Genomic DNA, 15,774 nt, shown 5'->3' with positions numbered 1-15,774 from the left:
GGTATACACAGGTAGGTCTTTGCTAATGAAGACAGAATAGGATACCGCCCTGCATGATCTGTCCACCACCTTCTCTCCTTTTGCGTTTTTTGACACCGCGAAACCAAAATGTTTCCAGACATCTGACTTAAAAGCTGCAGGTTGTTTTCATCCTTACAACTATCGCTGTCGGCCATGCTAGCTTGCTTTGAGCTTGTGTGGACAGCGTGCAATCCTATTGGCTTAAGAACGGTTGGTATAACGACGCAGCGCAAAGGATCATGGTCTATTTAGTTAACAATGATTTGTTCCGCGGTACTGTGTTTAATCCTCTTGCTTTATGACGGACACCTGTCTTTTTATTAATGTAACCCAACCACGACGATATTAAGACACGTTTACAACCGCGATAATGTCAATATCGTTACATCCCTATTACTAATAAGGATTCATCTACGGATTGATTAATTAGTTTAAGGATCAATAACCAAGTATTAACAGGCCCTTAGAGTTTAGCTTTTTTTACTTTTACGGATTTTGAACCGAGTGAAACTAATGTGAACACTTGTTTTACTCTGAAAGGAGTTTTTTTTTTTTCATTTTAAGTGGAAAATATGTGAAGTTTAAGCTTCACCTTTCAGCTAAGGCTGGTCAATTAATCAACAAAATCAATTAACTGAATATTTTGGTTATGATGAAAAAAAAATTTCGAACGATTTGGATTGTTTTTTGTAGCAGATCTTATCTTTTAACAGATAAATTAGAATATTTTAAAAGGTTGTTTATTTCAGGAGCTCAGTTCAAAGCTGGAACCTGTTCTATAGAATCAGTGAACACATGCTGATGTTTTCAAGCATTCATTTCAGTTAGTTCTGAATTTACAGGAAGTAAAAAAAAAAAAAAAAAAAAAAAAAAAACCTTCCTGAACTTTTTATTGTTTTCTGTTTTTATCTGTTTCACTTTACAAACTTTGTTTAAAGTTCCAGCAGCTGTTTGTAGAAGGAGCTTTAATGGATGGTTAATGCTCCTCCTGGCTGGGAACGTTTCCCTCTGTGAGAACCCTCCACCTCTCATTGCTCTGCTTCTCTTAATCTTCCATTAGGAGAGACTTCCTCATCTACCAGGAGCCTGGAAAGCCGGCTGTGAACATCACAGACAACAACTTTAAGGACAAAGTGAGGCCGACCGCATCCTGATGTTAAATTCATTCATTCCCAGCCGGTTAATGCAGATCAGCTCCTGTTCAAACTTCAGATTGATCTCTTAATAAATCCAAAGCTGAATTACTGAACCTATATGTGGCAGAAATTAGATCTGATCTTTACGGAAGAGGATTAGTGCCACTGGAAAAAAAAAACATAAAGTTAACTGATTTTTAAATTTTATTTCAGTTTACCATGGGAAAAAAATTCAAAATTCTGACTTTAATCTCAGAATTCTGACTTTAATCTCAGAATTGTGGATCTTAATGTAGATGGGCACCATGAAGGAAGAGATGTGGGAGCACTCAGCTTCACTGACAAAGATGTGAGTTGTTTGAGGTGGCTAGTGACACATGGAAAATGACGGAATTAGGCAACTTTGTACGTGCCCGAGGGGTCCCCTCATTAATAGAGGAGCAGAAGGTCATTAAAACAAGAGAGCTAGTCTCTAAAACAGACATGGCTATGGCCTGATGCTAACATGTTTGAATTCTGAGAAAAAGTCAGAATTTTGAGGTTAAAGTCAGAATTCTGAGATTAAAGTCAGAATTCTGAGTAAAAAAAATCAGAATTCGGAGAAAAAGTCAGAATTTTGAGGTTAAAGTCAGAATTCTGAGAAAAAAAGTCTTTCAGTGCCCTAATCCTCTTCCATAGATCTTTGCATTTGCATTACCCATGATAAATATTTAAAACAAAAATAGCATAGAATGTTTTATGGCGTGTATTTAAGGAGAAGTATCTTGGCTGCTCGTTTTAGGCTAGCTGAGTTTCTTCTTGTGAGGTAGGCGGCCATCTTGTTTAGTTTTACTAGCAGGATAGCGTAGTTGTTCCGCTGACCTTCCTGATCCCAGATCTGAATGTCTGTGTCAGAACCACGTCTGATGCTTTTCTGTTGCCTTTCAGGTCCGGTTGTGTTTCCTGAATGGAAATCACTACGACAGTGTTTATCCCTTGGAGAGCATTAAGAGCGCTGCGATCTGTCAGTGTAAGCATCATCATCATCATCATCATCGTCCTGTGTTTCAACCAGGAGCTGATGTAGAGAAAATAATCCCCGTGTTGTTTTGTGTTTATTCCAACGTGTTTAGGCGCTAATTGTCCATAATATCACAAAGAACATTTTTATGCTAATGATTGACAAATCTAAAAAAATATGAGACATTTCCATATAAAACTAATGTTATATATAAGTATGAATAAATCATAAGTAGGAAAATAGATTCTGTTAAAAAAGCAACACATGGATCTTAACCAGAACAAAAGAAAAACTGAATTTCTGTCTTTTTTCTCCTCAGATTTTGTTGGTTCAGTGTGTGGATATTAATTATTTGCAAAGCAACTTAACAGTTTGAATTGTAATTCACATCAGATGATTTATAGTCTTTAAAATGACAAACCTGTCTAAGATTTTCAGTTATGTGCAGATATTTTAGTAAGTGGAAGTAAAAAAAAAAATACTCAAAGATTCCTCAACTGTTCCTCTGCCTATCTGTGCTTTTCTTTTCTATTCTTCTTTTTGTTCTTTTTTGGTTCTTCCTTCATTGTGTTTGTCTTTCTTGTCTTTTTCTTTTGTTCTTTTTGTCCTTTCTCTTTTCCTTCTTTCCTTTTTTCTTTCCGTCCTTCCTTCCCAGTGCTCTTTATTCGTTCTTCTTTCAAGTCTCTTTTTTTCCTGGTTCCAAATGTAAAACCTAACAGCTGTAGTTCATGGGTAATCTTTCCAGTACCACTCAGTCTAATTTCATTTTGCGTGCTGCAGCCATCCTCTACGAGCTCCTGTACGAAGGCGTCTTCAAGGTGGACCGCAACTCTTTGGGTTCCTGTCAGAGAACCAGCCGGGCGTCAGACTTACTGAGTGACGACTGCATGAACGTCTGCATGAGCAGTGACGAGTCCGACCTGGAAACCGAGGAGGCGCTTTGGTGGGGAAAATAACTTTCATTACACGATTAAGATTTTCTGAAATGCCTTTGGGCTGAGAAATAAATAAAAGACATCGATACAGTTTTGGTTTCGTATAAATAAGACTCCTGCTCTTTGCATCTTTTTGTAATACAGGGTGGAAAATGGAACCGCCTCATCTTCCTCACGGACCAGCAACCATAGCTACAGGGTAACATCTGATTGGTCTTCAAAGTCCCGTACCTCCCTGCTCTGCTGAGGATCAGAACGATTCTCATAATGGTTCCGTTTCAGGGCCGAGGCCGTGGCCGGATGCTGCCTGAGAGGGTGAGGCGATCGCTGAACCCGACTCTGCTCCGAAATGTGGACTACGACATTTGGCACAAGACCAAAAGAGGTGAGAGAAGCAAAAACACAAAGTCTTTATTTGTTCAAGTTTGCATCATTCAATCAAGTCAGTTTGTGAATCAGAACCTCAGAGCATCAACATCCAATCAATTCAGACACGGTAAACTTTTAAGTTGCTACAAAAAAACCACAACAGCCTTAAATTAGAAGCAGCAGGATTTTGGCTTTGGGTTTTTTGGAGACGTTTCAATGCCTATCCTCTTTATCAGTTCTGTCAGCCGGATGGCTGAGAATTTACACTGGCTTCCTACAAAAAAAACACGTTTTAACCCAAAACTGACAGGAACTATGATATATTTGGTTACCAAGGTGACGCCCAGATTTTATGGAGCAGTGCTGCCTTTCGATGAATGTTTTATGATTATCATTTAAACAGGAGTCTGATTTATAGTCATGTCTACTTTAGACCAAACCATTGTTCAGAGTTTTAGCCTCAATTTAATTTTAATTTAAAAAGAGCTGCAGCTGAAATCTGTTGGATTCGTCAGATTATACTGAACTATGACTCTACAATATATTTAAGATTAATTTAGGACTTGTATGATATGTAAATCACATCCTAGACTTTATAATAATATAAAAATCTGTATAATATACTTATTTAAGTTTCCATTCAGGTATTTGGAGAAAATAATGATTTGAAACCATTTCTTATTTTATTTAACCACCCATTTAACACTGAAACTTTAAAATGAGGAACACTGTTTCTCTAAGGTGTGTTTAAAAGTAGGGGTTCATGTGTTGCTACCTGATGTTAGCAACACATCTGGATGCTTGTTTCTTTGTCCCCCACATGTGGCTGGTGGCTCTTTTGAATGCACCTGCTACAGAGGAAGCTACAGGTTGCCAAAAACAAACCAACCAACCTGCACCATGGTCTAGCTCCGTGCATAAAGAGCGATATTAGCTGGTCTTATTGAAAACCGTAGCCAGCAGCAGTGCACACTAGAGATGAAGGACATTGTTAGGATGTTACAGATAGATGGCAGATATTAGCACTGGAACTATCAGACATCGGCCATTCCACTGATATAACAGGAGCTGTTTTTGTGACAAACTCGTGAGGATGATGCCTGTAGCACCAATGTGGAATTATGACGCCACATGGACCTCCATGATGCATGGGGCTGCAGCAGAGAGAGGTAGAAATGATGGTATCAGTAGTGTGGAGGTTAAAATGGTCAGAAATGGATGGTCAGACTGCTTGATGCTATGACTACTCATCATCAGTGATGCAAGGAGGAGCTATAACCAGGTCCTCCAGCACTTAAACGTTAAATGGAAAGGTGGCTTTATGGCTAGGGCGTTGTGCTTGGGTCCCAGAGGTTCTGAGTTCAAGCCCCACTCCCACAGACTGCCACTCTGGGTCCCTGCCATTTGATTTGTTAAGGATATAGGATTCCCTAAACTAGTGATCCATAGTTGGAGATATTTTTTCTAGCATAATTTTGAGCTGAGTCTCAAGCCGTCTTTTCCGACAGCATTTAAAAGCTCATTTCCATTAGCACCTTGGTGAGTTTTACACAAGTGTTAATCCTGTTAGCATGCCAAGTGATGCGGCACAATAAACAAAAGCTTAACCAAGAAACGACTGGACAAATACTATACTACATGGTCTCTGTTGGTACGTCTAAGGCAAAAAATACATGTATTGGTTATCGCTAGATGAGTCTTAAAATATTGTGCCTCCCTAGTGCACACACCTCCAAATTGTGCCTGAACTAGTTACTGGGAACCCATTACTTGCAGCCGTTCAAGCTGCTGATAAAAGGTAAAGTCATTTTGTTTGGTTTAAACTGATGCTGGAGGTGCAACAACCTTCTGTATTTATATGGAAATCCTTTATTGAGAAGAAACATTTCAGTGCAGCTGTGTTCCTGGCATAATGGAAGACTGTAAAGGCTCCTAACCTTGGCGCTAAAAGGAGGTCAGTTTGTTCGACTGTAGAATGTATGCAGGTTTAACTCTAATGTGATTCAAATGTAAGCTCTCCGGTAGCCAAATCACGTTACTTCATCGCTTCGGCTCCAGGTGGCTCTTTATCAGCTCCATCGTCGGTGATAAGACGAACCGGCAGAAGCAGCCGGAGCAAATAACATAACATCCCCACCTTCCTCCTCCATCTGTGCACCATCTGATCGGGCTGAGCTTTTAAAAATGCAAAAGCAACGAGTTTAACAACTGCTGCAGCTCAACATTTAGGGCTGAGATTTATTTGCAATTCAAAAGCTTTAATTAAACTCAGCTTTTTTTGTTTTTGTTTATAAAAATTAACATCAGCTGCAGATTTTCCTGATGACATCCTCAGTTTAGATCTGTGGGATCCTGGATGTGGAAATAAATGTAAAAAATGTGGGATTTAATTGTTTTTCTGTCTTGTTCCTTTAGCCCAACAGAAGATAGATTACTCCATCGCTGCAGGGATGCAGTTCTCTGCAGGGGATCGCTGTCAGGTTTGTGGGATTTACCCTTTATGTTAGTTCATTTTTCATATTTATTTTTATACCTAATTTTTTGGTGCGGTTTATGAAAAAACCCTCCAGGTTCGCCAAGAGAAGGGACGCAGCTACAAGGCCACCATCAAAGACGTGCCCGCCGATAACGGCCTGGTGACTGTTTACATCGAAGAGCTCGGGGAGAAGTAGGTCACAGGGCTGCAGATAATTCAGACTACACGGCTGGTGGTGATGTTAACGGGGTGTGTTGGTGTGCAGGAAGGTCCCTCTGTGGTACCTCCGACCGATTAACGAAGAAAACAGCTGGACCACCGTCACCAACCGCGACAAGAGGCTGAGCAACGGGCACGGAGGTGGGACGCAGGGGAGACATGTTCATCCCCAGATAAACTCTGTTTTAACCCTGTGACCCAATGTGTTAAAAATAAAAAAAAAGCTGTAAACAGCAATATTTTTTTTTTAATCAATCTTAAAAGGGATCCTCAATAAATAAACCTACATCGATAAACAGGTATTTTTGCACATGTGAAATGGAAAAAATAACAGCAAACACTCAATATGATCTTACTAATGCTGAGAGAATCAAATTAATCTGCATTTGTTCAAATGAACTAATTTAGTGATGGAATAAAAGCAGCCCTCGTGGAAGCAGATGTTTATGTGAACGCCTGCAGCATCCCACAGAGGCTGCAGCTGAGGAGCTTCCTCTCCACGACTAATGAGGCTCTCTGACTCTTTCAGAATGGGAGAGCAGGGGAAGAGGGAGAGGACGAGGGAAGACCATTGGAGCATCCTCCTCCTCCGTTTCCCCAGCAACGGGTGTCGGCTCCACTGGGCGCATGCAGAAGCAACACTCATGGCCCCCTCAGGCCACCGCAGAGGAGCAGGGAGGGGGGAAGTCAAACAGGTCAGTGGGTGTTAAGAGAATAATCACTTTCACTTTACGTTTTAAATCATTTTCCATTTTTTTTTCATCATTAATAAGTTTAGGTTGCTAAATAGCAGGTGATCGGTGATGAAAGTGTTTAGAAGAAGTCTTTCAAAATGTTCTTTTGACTCTTGGACTGATCTCTCTATATGTCTGTCCTGTTTTTGAAACTGGATTTTACCTCCAAATGTTTGTTTTCTTTTAAGTAAAGTTAACAAATTCAGGATTTTGTGTAAAAATAAAAAGCAGATTATTTTTGTCATCTTTAAAAAAAATGGCTCTTTAGCTATAGCTGAAGATAATGGTTTGTAAATATAGGCACATTGATAAATGTGGGGTTTTTTTTTTTTTTTTTTTCTCATAAGGCTGAAAGCATTTTTTTTTGTAGGAGATAAGTTTCGACAAATCAACATCCTATAAAAGAATTTATCCATCATCTTTTTGCTTTCTTTGGAAAGGGCACTAAAAGACCTAAAATTAAGTACCGGTAGAGGTTCATAAAAGCAGTGATTCCCAACCCGGGGATTGCGTCCCCCTAGTGGTCCTTAAATGCATTGCAAGGCTTACATGAAAATATTTAATTTTTTAGGTAGTAAAATAAAATAGGCTTGGGATTTGTTCTGCTTTCTGAGGACCCAACTAAAAAATTAAAAAAAGCTTTTATAAGCCAAAAAGTAATTTTTTCTTATATGTTTTAGTGTTTTCACCTTCAGCTGTGACACACATCCAAACCAAGCAGAGGAACAGACTGGATGCAGAGAAAAGTAAAACTAATTAAGTCTGTCTGACTATAATTTTGTTCTCAATTCATCACGTTAAATATGATTAGAGGGGAGTTACTTAGAGGAGCTCCAGTTTTACAAATACAGGTTTAAAATATGATTTTATTTGGCATTTATTTTGCTTTTATAATAACTTCCAGGCAACATATTTATGTTTTATATTTCAGATGGAAAGCATAAAATTATAAAAAATTAGATCCGAAAGTTAAGTGATTTAGTTAGTCTAATAATCCCCGATAGGAAAAATTCACCTGCCCCATAGCAAAGAGAAAAACATAAAAAAAGGATAAAAAGAACTCAAAATTAGATTTAAAAATAATAATAATCATGAAAAACTCAGTCCTTCATTAAACTGTCTAATGGCAGCCAGGACCAAAGATCTCCTGTATCTCTGTTCTTCTTCTCACAGAGATCAGTCTAGAAACGGCCTTTATTTCAGTTATTGTATGTTCTACTTTTGGACAATCATCGCTCTTTTAACTGACAGGGGAACTTATGGAAGACAAAATTACCCAAAGGGGAACACGAGTCAAAAAAGGTTGTGAACCACTGCATTAAAGGACTAAAAGCTTGCTAAAATGTAATCTGTTTTCCTAAAAGGTTAATGTGGTTTTAAGTGACTCTAAGCTGTTTTTATTTAGCTGAACTGTTGGAAGGAAAGACTCATTAGATTATTAAGCTGGATGTAAAATAAATGGATTGATATATCATCCATTTAAATGTAAACAAAGCCATGCAAGTAGGAGCCCCCAGCTCACTGCTTAAAGTAGTAGGGAGGTCATATTTAAAATTCAAATCATTCTGGCTTAAACATGTATATAAATGTACTCTTTATCAGATGATATTGTTCCATCTTGGTTCATATGTTGTAGCTACACGGTTGAAATAAGAAATAAGAATCCTTTCCCTTCCCATTGAGTTCCGTCCCAGTGTTCACGGGGATGGACGTCTGTGTCTTCAGCAGGCGTAGAGCTAACAGAACTGGCAGCGTTGCGAGGCAAGGGCTCAAACAGGTACGCTGGAAGCCTTCTACACCAAACCAAGCTTCTGCCGCCCTGGCGTCCTCTTCCACAACATCTTCGGCCCCNCTCTTTTAACTGACAGGGGAACTTATGGAAGACAAAATTACCCAAAGGGGAACACGAGTCAAAAAAGGTTGTGAACCACTGCATTAAAGGACTAAAAGCTTGCTAAAATGTAATCTGTTTTCCTAAAAGGTTAATGTGGTTTTAAGTGACTCTAAGCTGTTTTTATTTAGCTGAACTGTTGGAAGGAAAGACTCTTTAGATTATTAAGCTGGATGTAAAATAAATGGATTGATATATCATCCATTTAAATGTAAACAAAGCCATGCAAGTAGGAGCCCCCAGCTCACTGCTTAAAGTAGTAGGGAGGTCATATTTAAAATTCAAATCATTCTGGCTTAAACATGTATATAAATGTACTCTTTATCAGATGATATTGTTCCATCTTGGTTCATATGTTGTAGCTACACGGTTGAAATAAGAAATAAGAATCCTTTCCCTTCCCATTGAGTTCCGTCCCAGTGTTCACGGGGATGGACGTCTGTGTCTTCAGCAGGCGTAGAGCTAACAGAACTGGCAGCGTTGCGAGGCAAGGGCTCAAACAGGTACGCTGGAAGCCTTCTACACCAAACCAAGCTTCTGCCGCCCTGGCGTCCTCTTCCACAACATCTTCGGCCCCGCTTTCCTCCTCTAAATAAAAAATGGATGATGGAGGAGACTCATCCACGACCTCCGACATAAACTCCGCTGTCCATAGCGTTCCTTGACAGTGTCATTGCTTAGTGCTACTTGGTCCCAATGGAATTTCCCATTGGGAACCTACTAGCATTAAGTTGCTAACTGATTAGCAAGATGCTTCTGACAAACCAGCCACAACCAAATTTGCTTACAAACCTTCTGCCACAGCAATTCCGCCCCCTTGATAATCGACCAATCACATTCACTTTATTCAGTCGTGTAAAATCGTCCACCACTCGGGAGAATTCGGAAATGCAACCGTTGGAACAGCCGCTTCGCTGCGACTTTAAGATCAATTCATTACAAATTTACTTCCTGGGTTTTGGGATATAAGACTTTGGCTACGTTCACACTGCAGCCTGAAGTGACCCAAATCCAATTTTTTGGCCCATATGCGACCTGGATCTGATCTTTTCATGACAGTCTGAACAACACAGATCCATTTTGTTCCAATGCAACTCAGGCCACTTGGCTATGTGGTCCTTAATCCGATACGAATCTGATCTTTTCAAATGCGACCAGTGTCTGAACTGCCAGGTTGGATTCATCTGACCTGAACGTCATTAATCCCCGACAAAGGTCACTATTCTGCGTCTTGCTACCCAGAAGCAGCAAGAAAAACGACAACCATGGCAGATGATAATGCAGAGAGCAGTATTTGTTTAACCATATTGAAAAGATTGTGTTTTTATGGTTGGAAAAGATCGCTAGATGCACGCCGGCACTACCATCCATGTTTATTTCAGGAAAAAAATAGCACGCTGGCCTGTGATGTCATTGCGTCCTCTACTGCGCATGCGGGACACTTGCATTGTATGACTGCAGTTCGCACAGGAGATCACAGACAAGTCGCATATATCTGGAAATGTGAACGGCAACGCAAAACGAATCCGATTTTGCAAAAAAATGTCACTAAACCAACTTTTCCAGCTACCTTTTAAAATAAGTAGCATTTACTCTCTGGGCTGTTGTAGTTTGTAGCTGTTGGTTTTATATTTGAAATCTGAAAAACCAACAAATGTTCGGTTGAATTTGCACGTAAACTTTAATGTTAAGATAAAAATAATGGATCAAATAAATACAGTCCAGAAAAAGTGATTAAATAATGTGGATTCCTTGATTTCAAAGGTAATGTTTGAGCTCCAACCGTTGGTTTCATGAAGTCTTTTCTCTGCAGGAAGTCGCTGAGTTCTACAGAGCCGTGTTTCGGTTTAACTGAGGAGGAACGTTTGGCTAAAAAGAAGGAAGAGGAGAAAAACGCTGCGCTGGTGGAGATCCAGCTCAAAGATGAAGAGAGCTTCCCTGCTCTTGGGGTCAGTTTATCATATTTGCCAACAGAGATTAATTAAATTTATAACATTTAAACTCAGTGTATTCTAACTACACCCTGATGGTTAAATATTTTTACTGGGAGACTTGGAAGACAAAACGGTCAAACTGTGACCCACTTGGTGGCTAAAAATCAGATGTTTACTCTTTTTTTCTTCCATTGATTTTTTTTGTTTTTCTTTCTCAGAGTCAGTCTGAATTTGGGAGGAAGAAGTTGGGAGACAAGAGGCGGAGCCAGAGAAACAAGATGGTGAGTTCATATCTGAAGCAGAGGGCGCCAATGTGTCTGCCTGTCGATAAGTTAGACCAGTACTAAAAAAAGGAATATTTTATGTTTAGTTTATATCCTGGAAGTCTGATTCAGAGTATTGTCCTTTCCAGAGGAGTCCAGTTGATGAGGTCAGAGCGCCGTCGCCCACTGCAGGCGACAGACCTAAATCCTCCACTCCGCCTCCAGCTGCACCTCCGGTCAATGTGACCTCGCACACCAACAGCGCTCTTCCTGCTGCAAAACCCGCTGCTAACTCCGACCCCACTGGGCCGAGCTCTCTAAACGTAAACACGGCCGCCGCTACAGTTTCAGCTCCCGCCTCCGTCTTGCCGCCCAGCAGTGTTACTGCAGAGTCCAAACCAAGCACCCAGTCCTACGCCTCCGCCGCTGCTGTCCCCGTTTCCCCTCCACCGGGCATCAAGCCCCCTGCCCCGTCCTCCGCCAGCCTCTTCTCCTTCATCACCCCCGTCCTCCCTGCCGCTTCGGCCCCAGCTCCGCCTTCGTCTTCCTCTTCGGCTGCATCTCCTCCACCTCAGGCCTTAGCTGCAGCTCCAACTTTCATCGCCCCCATCGCTCCGAGTCCGACGGGTGCTCAGGGCTTCAAACGCCCCTTCTCCCCGCTGACCTCTCTGCCTCGGTCCCCCAGTCCTCCATCTTCCTCCTCCACCATCATCCCTCCTCCTGTTCAGGTCAAAGAAGCTCTACCGGCCCCGACTAGTAAGTTTAAAGTTATTTATATGAACAAACATGACCTTGATTCAAATTGTAATATTTCTTTATAGAAAAACATGAGTTCTTTTTAATTTAGTGTCTCCATTCAGCGCAATTTCTTCTGATAATTATGATTTGATGGTTAATGGAAACGCAACTACCGTATGATTCAGAAAAGGTCATTTTATGTTTGTTGTTTGTTTTTTATTTGATGAAATAACATAAGTAAAGCTACTAAAGGGAAACGCCTATGGGTGGGGTCTTTGGCGCCATAAGAACGCGCTAAAGGCAGCGTTCTGGGGCACGCACCACCTCAGTAAATCGTTCCCCATGATGAACAGTTTGTACTGCAACTGAAATCTCAATTACAGTGTAAATTGTAGTTGACAATAATGATTGATTGATAGATCTACTTGTTACTGTAGAGTTTTGTTTGAAAAAACTGGAATATTTGATGTTCTTGTATGCAGATGATGTTTTAATATCTTACTGTGACTTTTTTTGGTGTATCTTCTAGATGCTTTGCCAAAGATTGAAGGAAGCCTGTCAGCATATCAGACCTCACAAAGTGAGACATCTGCCTCCCAGAATCTTCCCCAAGTTGTTCCAAACCAGGTTAAGGCTTCAGTGTCCCCTCCAGAAATAACAGCCCAACGCTCTTTACAAGAAATCCAGACCGACTCTTTTCCACCAAACCAGATCCAGGCCCCTCAGCACCAGCTACAGGCCCACGCTGAGGAGGCCCCAGAGCCTCAAACACTCCTCCCACCTCAGTCTGAGAGCACTCCAGTTCAGCCCCCAGAGCTTCCTCAGGTCCTACAGTCTCCCAGCATTCAGAGTTCAGAAGAGCCTCTGCCTCCGAAGTCCGATTCTCCTCCCTCAGATCCCCAGCAGTCCCACCCGCCTCCTCCTGTCAGCGCTCCACAGATACACCCTCACCTTCCTCACCCTCAGGCCATCCCTGGGACCGTCCCCCTGCAGCAGCTGACCCAGCTCTACCAGGACCCCCTGTACCCCGGCTTCCCTCAGGGGGAGAAAGGAGAGGCCGTCCAGGGCGTTTCCTTCTCCACTAGCAAGTCTGGAGACGACCTGCCCAAAGGTGAGCTGGAAGTGGAGTTAAAGTGGCGATAATCTACTAAACATCTTTAGACTTTTTAATAAAACTACATGAATCTGTGAATTTTGATTTATTTTTTAATTGAAAGGAGGTTAAAAGTTCTTGAAGTTTCCTTTTGAATATTTGTTTTAGGGATCAACAGATAAAGGCCATTATCGATACCGAGTATTGTTACAAAATCATTTTTTTCTGCTCTTCCTTTCTCTTTCCCTGTGTTAATATATGGAGAAGGCAGCATTGCACACGCTGCTGGAGATCTCAATGGAATGCAGCAATGAAGCTGATAACATTTGCACATATCAGCAGATAGTAGTACAAGAAACAAACGGCGCTAAACCGCTCTAACATGGTAGCAGTGGATCAGTAGGGTTCGGCGTGGTTCAGCCTACAGCCTCCGCTCTTCCTCCCATCTTGCTCCGCTTCGACTTCCTTTGAGTTAAAGGAAAGACTGCGCGATATTGTTAAATTCAAAGGAGCAAAACACACGCTAATGAGCGCTTAATTTAATATGACATATTAAAAAAATCCCCATCAGCATCCAGCAGATGTTCAGTTTCTGCACAAATATTTTCCTTTTGTTGTGGATTTTTGTAACAGGGATAATAGGATGAATTAACTATGTTTGTTCTCTACTTCCAAACTCAGCATCTCTTCATCCATGCCTGAAATAAGAAGTTTCTTTTGAAGTTGTGAGACTCTTAGAAGTTTTGAATGGATTTGATTAAACTTTTTTTGGTATAAAATAAAAAAAAATTGATGGAGATGAGAAATCTGCTTCCTGGTATGATGAAGAACCAATAGTCTGCATCCAATCGTTTAATTTAACGCTCTTAGTTTTGGGGAATATATAAGAATTATGCTCTAATGTGTAGTTACAGATCTGTTGTTACCATATTTTAATTGGACAGACAGGATCTTCCTCGGTTTTTAAAAACCAGACCGAACTTTCTTTTTCCTGTTTGGTGCGATTGCAATTGTGGATCTTGACCTGGCCGGACTGGAGTGGAGCAAAAAAAATAGCTCGGCTCTGTATTTTGATAGTGAGGGACGGAGAAGACGTACGTGGATGGTAACGTGTGGAGGAGTAGTGGTGGATGTGGAACATGTCTCATTGATTTACACGACAGACAAGTACTCCGCACGATGTACGTTAGCGGAGCAGAGCACTGAGTATGTGGAATCTGAGGGTTACAGTCAGCCTCTTAATCATGAAATTTCTGACATTTATAAAAATCCTAGCTTCCCTACTGTTCCATATGATTTCCAGTGATGATTCTGCTCAGCAGTGTGATGAGCCTCAACATCGATTGTTTTTTCCTGTCTGTAAGCCCTGATTAGACTATCGTTTGTCGTATTCCCAAAAGCCGACTGTCAGATAAATTCACCAAAGGCTGCCTTCTTCACCTGAAGACAAACGACGAAATATCACAAACTTCCTGAATGCATGGTGCCGCCATATTGATTTGCTTGTTTCCCTCCGATCTACAGTAGTACTATAGATCGGCGCTAGGAGGTGAAGAACCGTGATACGTATACGGTCGTAAGTAACCGAGCGAGAGACGGCAGTGAAGGTCAAGGGGATGGATAGATTTACTGTGATTTACTGTGATGGGATAATGAATTACACCTGGGATAATATCTAAGGCTCATCTTGTTTCTGTGTGAAGATGACAAAATTAGACTGGAGCCGTCACGGATCACACTGTTTGCAGATGATGTTGTGATGTATAGTCAGGTTAGGTTAGGTGAAGGCAGCATGGAGGATTCGTGTTTCATCCTAGAGAGGAATTGAGGAAGAGGCAGTTAAAGTAACAGGTTCTGTTAATGGAGTTGGCAAAAAGACCGATTAACCTTTCGTTGCAGTCGTCCATTGTAGTCGTTCCTTGGTTTTTAAAAATGGCGCGCCCCAGCACCGAATAGAGAAGGACGACCACACAGACAGGCGGAAAGGCATACGAAGGACCAATCACAGCTGCTTTTTGTCTGCGCACTTCCGCTTGAGGTCTGCGCGGTTCCGACGCGTAGTCAGATTTGATGGTTGCAGAGGCTATGCATCAGAAACATAAATTGGCCTTTAGTCCTTGATGTGGCTGAGCTGGGTTTGAAACCCCCCCCACCCACCCCTCTCTCATACCCTCTGTCCTGTCAGCCCACTGTATTAAAAACGAGCCACTAGTGCCCTAAAAGCCACAAAAAAAAAGAAAGAAAGAAAATCCACAACTATGGGGAAATGCATTGCCCAAAAAGTGAAATATGTCAAAATGAAATATGGCAAAATCGAAGTGTGAAGATGGCTGAGCTGATTTTCATTGGTTGTTGAAGATGATGTTAAAGGTAGCTCCTAATTGGAACAACAGAAAGAATGGAAGAATAATCTGAGATGATTCATCTCTTTAAAAACAAATAAATAAAAACATGAACATTTAACCTTTTTGCAAATATGCAAAAAAAACAACAACTTTGTATTACGTACACGCCCAGGATGAACATTCCCCCCGGGGAAGTTTTTCACATTGTGTTCACCTAGGAACCTTTGCTAAGTGCTTGTTGCCGTTATATCTGGTACCATTATAATTGTCACACAGTTGTAATATACCTACATTTTTATTGAATCTATAAAACTAATCTATAAATTCAGGCGTTAAAGAGTTAATGATAAACCACATTAAGTATGTATGATAATAAATCTCTCAATATTGTTTATATTCAGGTATTCTTACATTTTCTTCGTAGGCTTTGAATGTTTTTTTTTTTTTACTTTTAATATGAACAAAGAATAATGTCCAGAAAAGTATCAGCAGTATTGTTTTTTCTGAATGTCTGTTATTGTTTCTTTTGTCCGTAGATATTAACGTCCTGAGGTTTTTCTTCAACTTGGGCGTGAAGGTAATAGAATCATTGTCCTGTTAAAGTAGATCCAGATGGTTTC

At 40.8% G+C, this 15,774-nt stretch overlaps 1 protein-coding gene across 1 annotated transcript in view; it reads left to right on the top strand.

The window, feature by feature from the left end:
- The window catches only part of otud4 (OTU deubiquitinase 4), a 30,659-nt gene that overhangs the window by 10,362 nt on the left and 4,523 nt on the right, over positions 1–15,774 (top strand). The window contains exons 5-18 of the mRNA XM_015378973.1: positions 1,082–1,154; positions 2,085–2,166; positions 2,938–3,100; positions 3,237–3,291; positions 3,375–3,477; positions 5,877–5,941; positions 6,032–6,129; positions 6,203–6,297; positions 6,686–6,851; positions 10,595–10,730; positions 10,934–10,996; positions 11,128–11,734; positions 12,246–12,827; positions 15,691–15,731. Coding sequence (XP_015234459.1) covers positions 1,082–1,154; positions 2,085–2,166; positions 2,938–3,100; positions 3,237–3,291; positions 3,375–3,477; positions 5,877–5,941; positions 6,032–6,129; positions 6,203–6,297; positions 6,686–6,851; positions 10,595–10,730; positions 10,934–10,996; positions 11,128–11,734; positions 12,246–12,827; positions 15,691–15,731 — 2,329 coding nt within the window. The remainder of the gene's footprint in view (positions 1–1,081; positions 1,155–2,084; positions 2,167–2,937; positions 3,101–3,236; positions 3,292–3,374; positions 3,478–5,876; positions 5,942–6,031; positions 6,130–6,202; positions 6,298–6,685; positions 6,852–10,594; positions 10,731–10,933; positions 10,997–11,127; positions 11,735–12,245; positions 12,828–15,690; positions 15,732–15,774) is intronic.

Source organism: Cyprinodon variegatus, unplaced genomic scaffold (genome assembly GCF_000732505.1).
Source record: "Cyprinodon variegatus isolate N-32 unplaced genomic scaffold, C_variegatus-1.0 Scaffold183, whole genome shotgun sequence".
NCBI lineage: Eukaryota > Metazoa > Chordata > Actinopteri > Cyprinodontiformes > Cyprinodontidae > Cyprinodon > Cyprinodon variegatus.
The sequence above is the reverse complement of the archived record's forward strand: the minus strand, read 5'-3'. Positions and strand labels throughout refer to the sequence as shown.